This window comes from Arachis hypogaea, chromosome 6, assembly GCF_003086295.3.
Source record: "Arachis hypogaea cultivar Tifrunner chromosome 6, arahy.Tifrunner.gnm2.J5K5, whole genome shotgun sequence".
In the NCBI taxonomy this organism is placed as follows: Eukaryota; Viridiplantae; Streptophyta; class Magnoliopsida; order Fabales; family Fabaceae; genus Arachis; species Arachis hypogaea.
The window spans coordinates 116395670-116410317 of NC_092041.1; the positions used below are offsets into that span (position 1 = coordinate 116395670).

Below are 14648 nucleotides of genomic sequence, written 5' to 3' on the forward strand. Positions count from 1 at the left end.
GTGGAACAGAGCAATGTGTCCAATTATCCAGGGGGAGAAGGTTGATGTTTTTGTTGGTGCATTTAGACAATCGAATGTAAATTCGCAATACGCCTGGACCAAATGTTGATCCAATATAAAAATTAGTTGATATCATATCACTAATACTAATACTTGTTTCGTTTATGTTAAAAAAAAGGTACGTGCATAAAAAGTAAAAAATCCATTATATATTTCTTAATTAAAAATTTTTTCATTCTCTATTTTTAATAGCCCAAATAATCTTTTTTAAACTCATATTAGTGAATTACCCTGATATGATAAAAGGCTATTACATACTTGTATTTAAATAAAATTCGTAACATTATGTTACATGAAAAAAACATTAAATAATTGATACGAATCATTGTTATTACAATCACACAGATAATGATTACTAACTATATTATATTCAGTTATGTATTCTATATCTAACTATTTTGGTTTATGATAGTGTACAATTGTTCAACAAAATGAAGAATCATAATGCAGATAATTAACACTTCTTTTGTAAGGAATTTTGCAATGCCACCAATCTAGTAGATAAGGAGTATATTAGTCCCCAAATAACGACTAAGAGTTAGTCAAGTAACAATATAGTTGCCTTTGTTTAAATGTTGCAATCCACAAAAATTGCAAACTACAATATCATTTACAACATTTCCACCCTCTCTATTTACCATGGTCTAAATGTGTTTTTTAGGGTTCAATAAGTAAATTTCAAAGATGCACTTGTCTTCAAAACAGAATTATATATAGAGAATTATTGAAACACAAATAGACTTGTAAAAAAAAAGATACAATAAAAATAAGAGAAGTGTAAGACGTAAGACATCAAGATGCTAAATAAGGGAAATATTCTTAGCTTCACTTAATTACTAAAACAAAATTCTTTATGCACTACTTAGAACATTACCTTTGAGATTAAGGGAAAGGTTCCTATCATTTATCAGGGGTTCTAACTCGGGTACATACTTCCCTATAAAAAAAATGTGTTTTATGAATGGTCAATTTAATTAGACAAAAAAATAAATTAAAAAAAAGGTAAAAAAAATTACAAAGTATGATACTAATTTCAATACTGCATAGCTCACCCTATCTGCATAATAATTGTGCTTAAAATTGTAAGCATCATTAGCTGTTTCAAGACAATTGGATATGTACAAATTACAAAAGTTGGCTCTGCTAAGATTTTAGTGGGACAGAGCAATGTGTCCAATTATTCCGGGGAGAGAGAAAGTAGATGATGTTTTTGTTGATGCATTTAGACAAATTAGTGTAAATTCCGCGCTACGTCCCCATTAATATCCCACCCTACATAAACCATTACAATTGCCACTAGGGCATGCTGGTTCCCACCTATGAATGCTATGAATATTTTGAGTACTAGCTAACTCTAAAAGTCTCTACATCCTCAATCCTCATCATAAGAGACACAAAAAAGTAACTCAGTCTTAAAACTATGTGATAAGAATAATACATCTACTCTGTTCAAGAAAACATATTCCTAACAGCAACATCTATGCTGCAGTAGTCTTTCCTTTAATGTCTTGGTCTACAGCAGCAAACCTGTCCACAATGGAAAGGGTTATGAATTAATTAAGTTTGAGACATTATAATATAATAATAGAAAGAACAGCGAGAAGAGAAAGGTGCATGCTTACACATTGTACTTCCAATAGGGACCAACTTTAAGATTACCCTTGGATTCAACCTTAGCAGAAAAATTACCATCGGTTTGGAGCTTGACTTTGGCATAAGGAACAATGTTAATATCATAAGTGAATGACTCTTTCTCAATATCCATTTCCTCAAGATCCATTTTATCTGGATCAATGAAGACATAGATCAGACTTTCCTTGCTTGTGTGGTGACAACAGAAAACGTCAGTCACTGTCCCAATCTCATCCAACTCATTCATATGCACAATTGCCACGAGTTTCTTCTTAGACAAATCATAGATGTACCAAATAGTGATAAAGTCAATAATAAGAAGATAATCACTGCAACCCAAACGAACGAGTTTTCTACAACCCCAGTAATGTGGAAAATTGCACTCAATGGGGCTCCAAATGTTGGCATTCAAATCATATGACATGAGCCATTGATTCTCATGATCAACCGAATACACAATGAGGGTTTCCCAGAAAAAGCAAGAGTGAGGCCACAAGTACACACTCTCGGGTACTTCCCTTTTTTCCCAAAATTCTGATTTTGGATGGTAGATATCAACCCATATTCTTCTACCCTGAATGATGCACAACTTGCCATCGTATGGGATTACCATGGGGCAAACCGTTGAGCAGGGGAAGAACATGCTTCTGCATAAACTCCAAATCCAAGCAGAACCATCATACTCGAGGCACCACAGTTTTGTGTCCTCACCAGAAGCCAGTTGCTTCCATCCTCTTTCAATATGATCCAGGTCCCAACCAGCAAAGAATAAACTGAGACCAAGGGAACAAAATCCTTCAAAAAATGGTAATCTAGACTTGCTTGTTGCACCATCTGGAAGACGCCATTGGGCAGTCACAAGACCTACGTCTTCAAGATCAACAGTGCCATTCTTCATGAAGTTGGCCTCACTGATAGTTAGCATCCGGCGCCTGGAGGTTGTACTATCTCCATCACCCAGATTTTCCACCAACATATATATGCGTTTTGGATCACAACAACCAGCATGATCCTGGAACTAAGAAAACATTCATAATATTTAGGACAAAACTAGATCACCATAAGTTTAGAACAATTATCTATCAATCAGAAAGCTTTTCAGCAGTGTAAGCATTCATAAGAAATAGATTAGTGGTTGACTTGACGAGGTAGGATTTGAAACAAAAAAATATATATACATTTGATATATAAAGGATAAGAGCATGCGGAAATCTACCTCGGGTTCAGATTGCTCGCACTCGTCATCAGCAACGGTATCCCCGAGAACTGCACCTTTCAAAACCGCAACAACCCCTTGCCACCAGTTGTCAAAATCAAAAGCAGCGTCGAATTTCGCAGCCTGACCAAAATCCCTAATGCGATTGGCGGCCTTAGCCATCAAATTCTTGCCACCTTCAGAAACACTACTGCCTACTCCAAACACACTGAAACTGCAAGCGTTCACAACAAAAACCCCACTCCCAAAGTTCTCCGCGTTATCCTGGATCCAACTGCGGAAGTCCTCCGCTCCGTAAGTTTCGTAGCTGGATCCCAGAGCTAGTTTCCAATGTTCCGAATTTGAAGCAACGAGGAGGACGATGTTCTCTTTGGGTAGCTCTTCGGGCTCATAATTCCGTGCATCTACCAACTCTAGATACACGCAATTACGGAAGTGCATTCCCGAGGCTAAAAACTCGTAGAGGCGCTTCGCAAACGCTTCTGAGGTTCCAATCTGGGAGACGAATAGGATCTTCCCACATGTATTGCGTTTCGGTTGTTCTTGATGGAGTGTTATGATGTTCTCTTTGTGGGGGCAGAGGTGAGACTTGTAGATTAAGAAGATGGATGCGGCCGTGACTGTGGCGGCGGCCACACTGGACAGGATAGCGGATACCCATATATCCGCCGGTAACGAAGACAACCAAAGGGGCATTATTGGCTATAAGCTCAATTTTGTTGCAGCCGTCGAAGAAGGTGGCACTAGCAACGTACTGGTTATTAAACCGTTGGTAGGAGCGGCAAAATGGGTTGCGCACTAATCCACTAAATCTGCTACAAAAGACGGATTCTGTTAGGATTTGGAATTCGCAAAATTAAAAAAAATTATATAACTTATTAATTTTTAGTTATTAATTTTATTTATTTTATTTTACAATTTCGTATATTTGTTCAAATTATATAACTTATTTTTTAAAATAAATATGGTTCTATTGACAAATATTATTTTAAACAATTTTATTGAAGTTAAAAATTAAAAAAAATAATAAAAAAATTATATTATAATTTGATTTTTTTTATTTGTATTTGATTTTTTAATTATTATTTTTTAGTTAATTTTAATAAATTTTATTTTTCAAAAAAGAAAAAAAAGAGTCAAGTGGTCTAGTCCGCCGACCCGCCAATCCGCCGTAAAATGGGGCAGGCTAGTATTTTAAACCCATTTTAATTGGCGGGACGGGACGAGTTGGGGCGGACCGGCCCGCTTTGCCACCCCTAATCACGGGTTTACTGGTCCAACCGTGATTCAATCAGAAAAAAACGTTTTAGAATAAAATAATAATTAAATTATAGAATAGCTCTCATCAAGACAATCAATAAATCATCAGTTTTTTAGTCTCTTGGAAGACCAAGAAACAAACCACCGGTGCCCGCTAATCCACTGAAGCAGAATATCGTGCATTTGTTAATACAAATGGATATTAAATGTGTTACAATTTTTACGTATCTCATCTCTTCTATCGGCCCACCAATTTTATATTGTGATAATCAGAGTACTCTTCATATTGCTACTAAACCAGTTTTTTATGAGCAGACCAAACATTTAGAGGTTTATTGTCACTTGTTTCGACAAAATGTTCAAGCTGGAGTGATGAAACATCTTCCCATTCCCTCTTCTGGGCAGCTAGTTGACATCTTCACCAAGCCTTTATTTTCTCAACCATTCCATCTTAATTTGAATAAGTTTGGTGTTCTTGACAAGCTTGTGGGGCGTATTAAACCACTCTTCCACATTAACTCATGACAACAATAAAGAAGTCTCACGGTCTACAAATTTAACCCAACATAGGATACACAAATTTAATTATAATTTTACTCTTTATTATTATCTTATCTTTAATTTATTTATCCTTATCTTATCTTTATTTGCTTTTATTTTTTATAGGTCAACACTTTATATATATTTAATTTTACTTTCATAGTTTACAATTTCAATCAATTAACAATCAATAAAATTTCTTCATCTTTTCTTTTCTTTCTTTATTCTTTCTCAATTTTATTATCTTTGCATACTTTTTATGTACTCTTTCCGTTTTATTAATAAGTAAAAATAATTAATTTTTAAATATATTATTTAAAAAATGTCTAAATACATGAATTTGATTGAATGATTATATAATGTTTTACACTATGAGAACATTTAAATTAAACCCTTACATATACAAAAAATCACTTTAAAAATAATTTATAAGTATTGCCTATAAAAAACTTTAAAAAATTCTACAATATCTGGCCATAATAATTAATTAATACCACATTTTGCTTAATTTTTTTTCCAAAAAAAAAAAATAGGAATTGATATAAGTAATTGTCATAGTTATAGTCTCGGTGACATTGTACCCACCTCACTCTATGTAAGTTTAAGTATTATTTTCTTTGTTGTGAACTTAGATAGCAACACTCAAGTTAAAATCCACCAAAATTTTTTACTTTAATGCATTACAAAAACCCTTGTTTGAAATAGTAGCAATTGAAAATAGAGCGCATTCATCACTATGCTTTCTTTCATTTTTACACGACCTCAACATTCATGATATATTATTCTCAATTGGAAAAGTATGAGGAGCTAATGGAATATTTGTACAATGTGTACAATGGAAGATTAGAGAGTATTAGAGATGGAAAAGTATGAGGAGCCAATGGAATATTTATACAATGTGTACAATGGAAGTTTAGAGAGTATTAGAAATATAATCATTAGTGTTACCTTTTTTCATCAGCTGAAATTTTTGGGATGAGTGGTATCATGACATTGTATTAAAGCTCTGAATCCGAAAAGTCAAGAGTTGGATACTTGATTAATCCAAAATTTAAAATGTTCCCATCCCCTAATGTGTCTAAACGATGCCACATCAATTCAATCAATGATCATTGCCTACCTTGCCCCCAATACATGGATTCTTCCAACATAGTTCACCACACCCACATGCACAAAACTCAAAAAGTCAATAAGAAAAGCAAATCATTAATTTCCGCACTCTATCTTCATTTAATATAAAGTCCATTTTGGTGTGTGCCATATTATTGCCACCATGGACAACTCCATGCCTATGTTATCATGTTTGTTATTCTTGTTTTTGCAATGTGGCTTCTCTTCTTCAAACATGGACATCTTCATCCTTGCCGGACAAAGCAACATGGCTGGTCGTGGCGGCGTCAAAAACGGGAGGTTTTGGGACGGTAATGTCCCACCAGAGTGCCGGTCCAACCCTTCTATCTTGCGACTAAGTGCGAGTCTACAATGGGAAGAGGCCCATGAGCCTCTCCATTTAGACATCGACCTTGGCAAGACTTGTGGGGTTGGACCGGGTCTGGCGTTCGCAAACGAAGTTCTCAGGATCAAAGGTAAAAATACCTTAAAAACATATAATATTTTTTACTTTAATTTATTCGACAAGTGTTTTAGAACAGAAAATGCATAAAAAAAAAATTGTCTCTTTTCCTATTTCTAAAGTCTAAACAAATATGTTATTTATTGTCTCTATATTTCTGTTTTGAGATAATTAGCTAACAGAATCATAGGATAGAATGCACATTTAATTTCTAATATATATGTATATTAACAGGTGAGAGTGTTAATATGGTGATGGGTTTGGTGCCTTGTGCAAAGGGAGGGACTAAGATTGGGGAATGGAGTAAAGGGACAAGTTTGTACAATGAATTGGTGAGAAGGGCAATTGAGTCAGTGAAGGGTAATAGTGGAAGAACAATTAGGGCACTTTTGTGGTATCAAGGTGAGAGTGACACTGTTAGAGAAGAGGATGCTGAAGGTTATAGCCATAACATGGAGAAATTTATTATGGACCTTCGTTCTGATCTTCATCTTCCAAATCTTCTTGTTATCCAGGTTTGCCTATTTCTTTTTTCTTTTTTTTTTTACCAAAAATAGAAGACTCGAACTCGCAATCTCTTAAATGAGTATGAAAAGACTATGCCATTTGAGATATAATTCATTAGCTTTCTTCTTTTTTCTCTCTTGTTATCTTATCTTATTCAATAAAATAACACAGATTTTTTTTTTAATATACTTAATTTTTTTATTTTATACAACCTTTAAAGATGATTTTAATAATCTAAATTATGATCATATATAATATAAATACATATTTACATATGTATGTTTTTATTTTAGTTGTTGTATGTGCCAAACGGTTCTTTGTGTTTGTACTTATTTGGAATGGATTTTTTTTAATTCTTTTTCAATTAATTTTTATAAAGTATGATTTTTATATTCTGTAATTTTTTTTATGTTTTTTTTATTTTAATTAAATTTTATATAATATAATATCACACTTTATAAAATTAATTGAGATAAAAAAAATTAAGAACATCTATTTTCATACTAGAACTCTCTTAATGTTACGTTAGACAAACAATAATCAAAATTATTTTATTTAATTTAATGTTAAACAAACAATAACCAAAGTTACTTTATTTAATTTAATATTTATAATTTTATGTAATATTTAAAATTATGCAATTATTTTAATAATAATAATAAATAAATACTAAATAAAATAATTTTAGATTATTTGAGTTTATCTTTTATGGTCTCAAACATTATTGATATTCAAATTTGTGGCCGTTCATGTAATTCCAAAAGACTTAGAAATGGCAATTGGCATCCAGCTCTAATTCAATAAATTGGCCCACTCATCAACTTGTATGAATTATCATCCTTTCTATTTTTGAACTAAAAACATCAATACAGTTTCCACAATAAAAGAAGTGTAGTAGTGTACATTTGAAGGCGCACCATATTTAAATCACTTACTAAATTCAAAGTCGACAAAAATAGAAAAAGTAAAATAGTGTGGGAATGACGTCTGTATCTAAATTACTATATTATTATTCTTCTTTCAAAAATTTAAAAAGTTGGCTCAATTTATTTAAAATTTTGCAATATAATATAATAGTTTAGTCAAACAAGAAGTTCAAATGTTCCTTTGTTTAATGTGTGGGACAAAACAAAGAAAGAAAGCTTTTTTTTTTTACGAAATTTATATTGTCATATTTTGTAACTCTTCCATCCTGGTTCAATAAATAATGCTTCTTTTAAAAATTTGAGTAATTACCAAATCACAAATCAGTTTTAAGGATTTTAAAAGCGGATATTTTAGTCTCAAAAAAAAATTAATACACCGATTAATTTTTAAGGTTTTATTTCAACAGACAAATCAGTCTCTAGTTCATTTTCTGGCAAAGTAATTATCTAGATTAGTCTTCAAGGATTTTAAAAGTAGATATTTTAGTCCATAAAAAAAAATAATACACAAATCAATACTCAACGTTTTTTTGTCAGATATAACAGTCCATAATCCATTTTATTTTTACTATATGTCGAATTTTATTATTATTAACTTAACTTTATGTATCAACGATGACACTAGCATATTAATATACTATTTTTGTTAGAAACAAGGAAGGTGAATAATGATACTTTAAAATTTAAATTAAAATATTTCTTTTATTACAAACATATTTTTTAAAATAGGACCTCTTTTGATTATATTAAATACAAAAATATTAAATAATTTCAACCTTAAATTTTTTATAGAATAATCTCTAATAATTTTATTGAATATTATTATTATTATTATTGAGTTACTAATAATAATAATTTTATTTTACTTTTTTTTAGACAGAGAACTATTATGTCTAACAGAGAAAAATGTCAGGGATTGATCTGTGTATTAATTTTTTTGAGGGATTAAAACGTCCACTTTTAAAATCTTTGGGGGCACTGATATGGGTAATTACTCTGTCGAAAAATAAACTACGAACTGATTTGTCTGCCGAAGTAAAACTTAGGGATTGAGTATTAATTTTTCTTGGGGACTAAAATGTCCACTTATAAAATTCTTGGAGACCGATTTGGATAATTATTCTAAAAATTTTGTATTATGTGAGCGTTCTATTAACATTCACTTTTAGATATTTTAACTTAAATTAAATAAATTATAATGCCATCTGAAACATGATTAAATGCACAAATTGAAAAGCTATGATTATTGCTTGAGAGTAAAGCTAAAGAAATATACAGAATACTACATTCGTTTTAAAGTAATGGTCATTTTTCCCTTTTTGATACATAATCAATCTATTTTGCATATAAGGACATTGATGTTTTAATGTATAAAAAATTAAAATAATAATCTTTTTAAAAAGGTGAAATATATATAATAATGTTTAAGAAATGAAATTAATGAATGAAGGAGATGGCATGTAAAAATGTTAATTAATGTATGCAGGTAGCACTTGCATCAGGGGAAGGAAAATACATTGAGAAAGTGAGAAAGGGTCAATTAGGGTTGAAGCTTCCAAATGTGAAGTGTGTTGATGCAAAGGGTTTGCCCCTCAAAACAGATAAACTTCACCTTACTACAGTCTCTCAAGTTCACTTAGGAATGCGTTTGGCTCATGCCTATATTGCTTCCACCACTCATCATCATCATCATCAATTTATTAATCACTCACTCACAAGTTATGTAACTAGTTAATTAAATCAGGAATTTCGGATAAGAGTAAAATATATATTTTTTATATACAAAATTTTTGTTCATTTTTTTAAGTTCTCAATCAAGGGCCTTCTATTTCTACATTTTTTTTTGTCATCCGAACCTTGACTGGAACCCTAAAAAATTATTTCTACTGCCCCAGCAACTGCCAATGGCCATAGAAGGATAGCAAGGCCAGCAAAATCTAACAAAATCTGAGACATCCCTGCTCAGTAACGAACCCCACAGCAGAATCAACAGAAAACCTAACTACATAACAATTTAAAGCATGCACAACAGAACCATATATCGGGAAGCAACCATTGAATAAGAAACTACTGATTATTTACAGGCCACAGAACTATCTTTTCTTTCTCAGTTATGAAGAATGTTAGAAGAACAATACCTCAAAAGATTGTCTAATCAAACAAAAATTGTAATTAAGCACACTATGCAAGGAAGATAAGAAGGGGAGGTTTCAATTAATATGAATCCAACAAGAACACGTCAATATGTTATATAACAAATTGTTCCAACAGCAAATTAAACCCAATATCATTTGGGTATGTACATTATTCCAATCAAAGGGGTCTTTAAAAAGTCAAAAAGTTACATTTCACAGATTTATCCAGTTACCAGCACATACGCCATTAATAGCACCTGAAACAAACAACAGCAAAAGATCAGTCTCGAGTACTATTATACCATTCAAGGAAATATCAAGCACAGAAACAATAACATGAGCACATAAATTGGGCAATTCCTTAAGGAAATAGCCTTTACTAGTGATGAACAAAATTATGAATCCACAATGCTCAACAAAGGTAAATTTTAACAAGCCAATTGTTAAATAAACGCAAAACCATGGGAACCTTAAAATAAACAACAACAGGGAAGAAAGAAGAAACCTTTGAAGAGGGATTTTAGTTGTAGTAGAGCTCGAGGCCCATGCCGTCGTGGATCTCGTAATCTTTGAGGGTGATGTGATCCTTGTAGATGGTGTACCACTTCTGAATGCGAATCTTGTCAGCCCTCGTTCCTGTCTGAGCTGCAACCAGCTTCTTCAGGTCTCCGATGGTATCGTCATCGTTGCATTTCACGCGGACCTTCTTCCCCAATCGATCGTTCAGAACCACCTCGATCATCTTCTCAGAAATTCCCAGAAATTCAGAAATTATAACACTCCTACTGTAATTAACAAAGAATCAGAATAAAAAAATTATAACATAAACACATAAATCACAGAATCCTCAAAGATTGAATCACATAAATCATAAAAATCAGAATCATCATCAGAAATATAAATTATAATTAACCTAACTCTATACATTATAACAAATGCTTCAAAATCAAAGAACTGACTTACCCGACAGAGAATAGGGGCAGACCAGCGAAGCCCGGCGATTTACCCGCGAAGGCCGGCGAAGACGCGACGACCGGCGAAGATGCGACGAGGAGAAGACGCTCTGACGCGACCGTGCGAGGAATTTTGTCACTGAGGTCTAGAGTGACCGTGCGTGTGTTAGTGAATGGTGAGAGGAAAGGCTGAGGGAAAGCTTTTGAATTTTTGTCACTGACGTGGAGGGTTAACTCAATCTCATATATCTTATATAGGGGTGCACAGACCCGGCCCGGCCCGAACACTTTAAGGACTAATTTGATGTGATTTTATCTGGTTTAGGGTCGGGTACGGGTCTCAAAAATAGACCCGGTCATTATTTCGGGTCGGGTCCGGGCCATAGCTCGGGTCGCCCGAAGTTGGCCCGGTCATCATACACAATTAATATTTTGTGTTATTAGTGATGGATCATGACTATTTTTATGTGGAATTTAAGTATTGTAAACCTTAATATTTTGTGTTATTAGTCATTATAAGACTATAAATTAATGTTTTATGTTTAGAATGCATAAGACTTTAGACTAATACATAAGATTATGTTATTTGTATTGATTTAAATATTTGGTATTATTAGACAATATTAGTATTGATTGTGGTTATGCTTTAGTATTGATTGTGGTTATGCTTTAATTTTGAAGAAGGGTTGGTTCTTGTTATATTTTTCTAAGTGAATTTTACCATGTTAACTAATGGTTGGAGTCTTGGAAATTCGGATATTTTTACATGCTAGCTTACAAGAAGGTATCAACGTAATGTAATATTAACGGCCCGGTTTTACCCGATTTTCACCCGGTATAATTGTGGCCCGAAAGTGTATTGATTTCATCGGGTTTAGGGTCGGGTTCGGGTCTAATAAATAGACCCGGTGTATATTTCAAGCCGGATCTGAATCACATCAAACCCGGCTTCACCCGGCCCGGTATAATTGTGGCCCGAAAGTGTATTGATTTCATCGGGTTTAGGGTCGGGTTCGGGTCTAATAAATAGACCCGGTGTATATTTCAAGCCGGATCTGAATCACATCAAACCCGATTTCACCCGGCCATGTGCACCCCTAATCTTATATAGACTAGTGCAGCTGACACGGAAACAATAAAAGATATATTAAAAGATAGGAAGCTTATCACCTACTTTTTTTTCTTATCAGTCGGATACACACAAAAAACTTCCAAAAAATACAATAATCCTAGTTTTTTCCGTTTAAGTTTATTTTCTTTTTTCTTTTTCTAATGTAATATACTAGTAGATTAAATAATTTATAATTATATGATGGTAAAATGATACACGTATAACCATTTAAACAATAGTAATACATTTTTTTATTTTTTCTTCTTTACGTCTTTATTCTCAATTTTTTAAATGATAATTATAAGGAAATAGTATTCGTATGATATATATATATAAAATTGTTAAATATTTATTTTATAAGTATATATTAAAAAATTAATTATAAGTTTATAACGTGTATCGTTAATTTGTTAAAAACATTTTAACATTTTATTAGTTTGCTTTCTTTTCAATTTTACATGGGAATGATTAAACATGTGAAACAAAATTAAGACATTATCACACTTATGTTTAACTTTTATTAATTAACGGAAATTATATATTCTAATATCATATATAACTTAGTCAAAGTATATGAACTGTATTTTTTTTATTAAAATTACATTGTCTTCATTGATAAAAAATGGTTTTAATTTTATTTTAAATAATTTTTCAAACTTATATATCTAACAATTAAATATTTAATACAAGATTTCAAACAACTTAACAAATAGCCCGATTTTCACAGTTTAATTTAAATATAATTTTCAGCCATAAAACATTTTTTTATATGCAACAAATTATAGAATTTTTTTTAAACAACATAAAAAAATCATTATTTTCAAAAACAAATTATTCCAACTTTAAATAACAAAATAAGTTTTTTTTTTAACTTCACTAAGTTTGCTGCATCCCCTCCGTCCACCTAACTCAGCTAGGATAATCAATAATTCCAAAAAGTGAATATTTGTCTAATGGTTATGTCACACTCGTAGTCACATAGTCGATACCTAAATCAAAAAACATAAACTATTTTCAAAATCTCAACTATAATACAAAAAATACAAAAATAAGAATGACAATAACTACAACATACCTTTTTGTAACACAAAATATTATCTACTTTAGATGGATATCAGTAGTAAATTCTTTTTATTCTTTTCGTCTATTGTTGACCAATAGCATTTAATATTAAATTCTTCAATGCGGTTAAACTGCAGTGGTAAATCAAATGTTAGGGACATGTAATAATTTTAAATTTTAATCCATTTGAACTGTTTTGGGCTTATAATACACATTTAAATTGATAATTTAAATTTAAATTTGAGAAAGAACACAAGTGATTTAAATTTAAAAATTTATCATTATAATACACATTTATATAAACTTTTTAAATTGAATATCAATTGTCAAAAGTTGAATAAAAAATTATTATAGGATCAAATTTAATAATTTAATAGGACAAATAAATATAATTATTATGTACTACAACAACAACAACAAAGCTTTGTCCTACTAAGTGGGGTCGGCTTCATGAATCAAACGACGCCATTGTGCTCTGTCATGTATCATGTCTACAGAGAGACCGTTTACATGTAGATCTCGTTTGACCACCTCATGGATGGTCTTCTTAGGTCTTCCTCTGCCTTTCGCCATTTGTCCATCTTCCATCTCATCCACCCTCCTGACTGGATGTTCTATCGGTCTTCTTCTCACATATCCAAACCACCTGAGACGCGATTCAACCATCTTTTCCACAATGGATGCTACTCCAACTCTCTCCCTTATATCTTCATTCCTTATTTTATCCAATCGCGTATGACCACCCATCCATCTCAACATCTTCATATAATTATTATGTACTATTCAAAAAAAATTTAAATTGTAATAAGAACACTTATCCCATTATAATATAAATAGATCTGTTCCTGATTTAACATTAATATAATTTTTTTACTTTTTATTTTTTAATAGTAAGATATTTAATATTCAGTGTTTTTTGTTTGTATTTATTAAAATCATTCAATATATTTATTTTATTAAATCACTTGATTTATTTTCAGTTAATAAAATTTAATGATTCACAAAAATAATATTTTTAATATGGACAAAGTCAAACTCATTATAATTAATTATACAATTGTTTGACTCAAATAAAATATTAATATAAAAGACGTAAAATCGCGTAAAACTAAAATATTTTTGAATAATCTCAAATAAAAACAATGTAACATATAACAATTAGAATAAGACTCTGACAATGATAAAATTTAAACTTAAGATCTCGTATATTTTATCTAAATTTTTTACTATAAAAGTATTATTAGTATTATTAGTATTTTATTTTATTTGTATGGAAAGAAGAATTCAAAGTATGAAAAAGACTAAAAACTGGTGGAAGAAGTAGAAGAATCTCATAACAGGGAGCATGACAGAATAATAGTTCATTCAGGCAGTTAAGACTTCAACTGTATTCAGTTAGAGTCTGTTAGAGATTGCTATTATGAGTGTCAGGCTGGACTTCAGTTAGTTAGTCTTAGTCTGTTAGCTTAGCTTTCCCAATCAATTAGTTAAACACCCCTTCCAACTGTCCTTGTGTATATATAGACTACAATGTAAAGAATGAATGAATCGAATCACTAATACAACAGAACAGAAAATTCACTCAATTTTTCTCTCTTCTTTCTCTCCTTCTTCTCTATTAAGGCATGATACCTTTCCAGTGTATAATATAACAAATAACTTTTATATTTAAA

At 31.5% G+C, this 14648-nt stretch overlaps 2 protein-coding genes across 3 annotated transcripts; one reads left to right on the plus strand and one right to left on the minus strand.

Moving 5' to 3' along the window:
• Nucleotides 1–5874: 5874 nt before the first annotated feature.
• Nucleotides 5875–9511, plus strand: LOC112756087 (probable carbohydrate esterase At4g34215). The gene is made up of 3 exons (XM_025804514.3): nucleotides 5875–6294; nucleotides 6516–6796; nucleotides 9201–9511. The coding sequence occupies exons 1-3, from the start codon at nucleotides 5982–5984 to the stop codon at nucleotides 9447–9449; spliced, it is 843 nt and encodes a 280-aa protein (XP_025660299.1). The 5' UTR covers nucleotides 5875–5981; the 3' UTR covers nucleotides 9450–9511.
• A 393-nt stretch (nucleotides 9512–9904) lies between these two features.
• Nucleotides 9905–11024, minus strand: LOC112756088 (ubiquitin-like protein 5). 2 transcript variants are annotated; one of them, XM_025804515.3, is made up of 3 exons: nucleotides 10813–11024; nucleotides 10355–10634; nucleotides 9905–10106 (listed from the first exon to the last, which is right to left on the minus strand). In XM_025804515.3, the coding sequence occupies exon 2, from the start codon at nucleotides 10589–10591 to the stop codon at nucleotides 10370–10372; it is 222 nt and encodes a 73-aa protein (XP_025660300.1). In that variant the 5' UTR covers nucleotides 10592–10634; nucleotides 10813–11024; the 3' UTR covers nucleotides 9905–10106; nucleotides 10355–10369. The 2 variants fall into 2 exon arrangements, with proteins under 2 accessions (XP_025660300.1, XP_025660301.1); XM_025804516.3 differs by having other exon boundaries at nucleotides 10355–10631; nucleotides 10813–11020.
• Nucleotides 11025–14648: the final 3624 nt, after the last annotated feature.

Coding starts and splice junctions, on each gene's coding strand:
- LOC112756087 (XM_025804514.3), top strand. CDS start 5,982: ATGGACAACTCCATGCCTATGTTATCATGTTTGTTATTCTTGTTTTTG. Junction 6,295..6,515: donor CGAAGTTCTCAGGATCAAAG/GTAAAAATACCT, acceptor GTATATTAACAG/GTGAGAGTGTTAATATGGTG. Junction 6,797..9,200: donor CAAATCTTCTTGTTATCCAG/GTTTGCCTATTT, acceptor TAATGTATGCAG/GTAGCACTTGCATCAGGGGA.
- LOC112756088 (XM_025804515.3), bottom strand. CDS start 10,591: ATGATCGAGGTGGTTCTGAACGATCGATTGGGGAAGAAGGTCCGCGTG.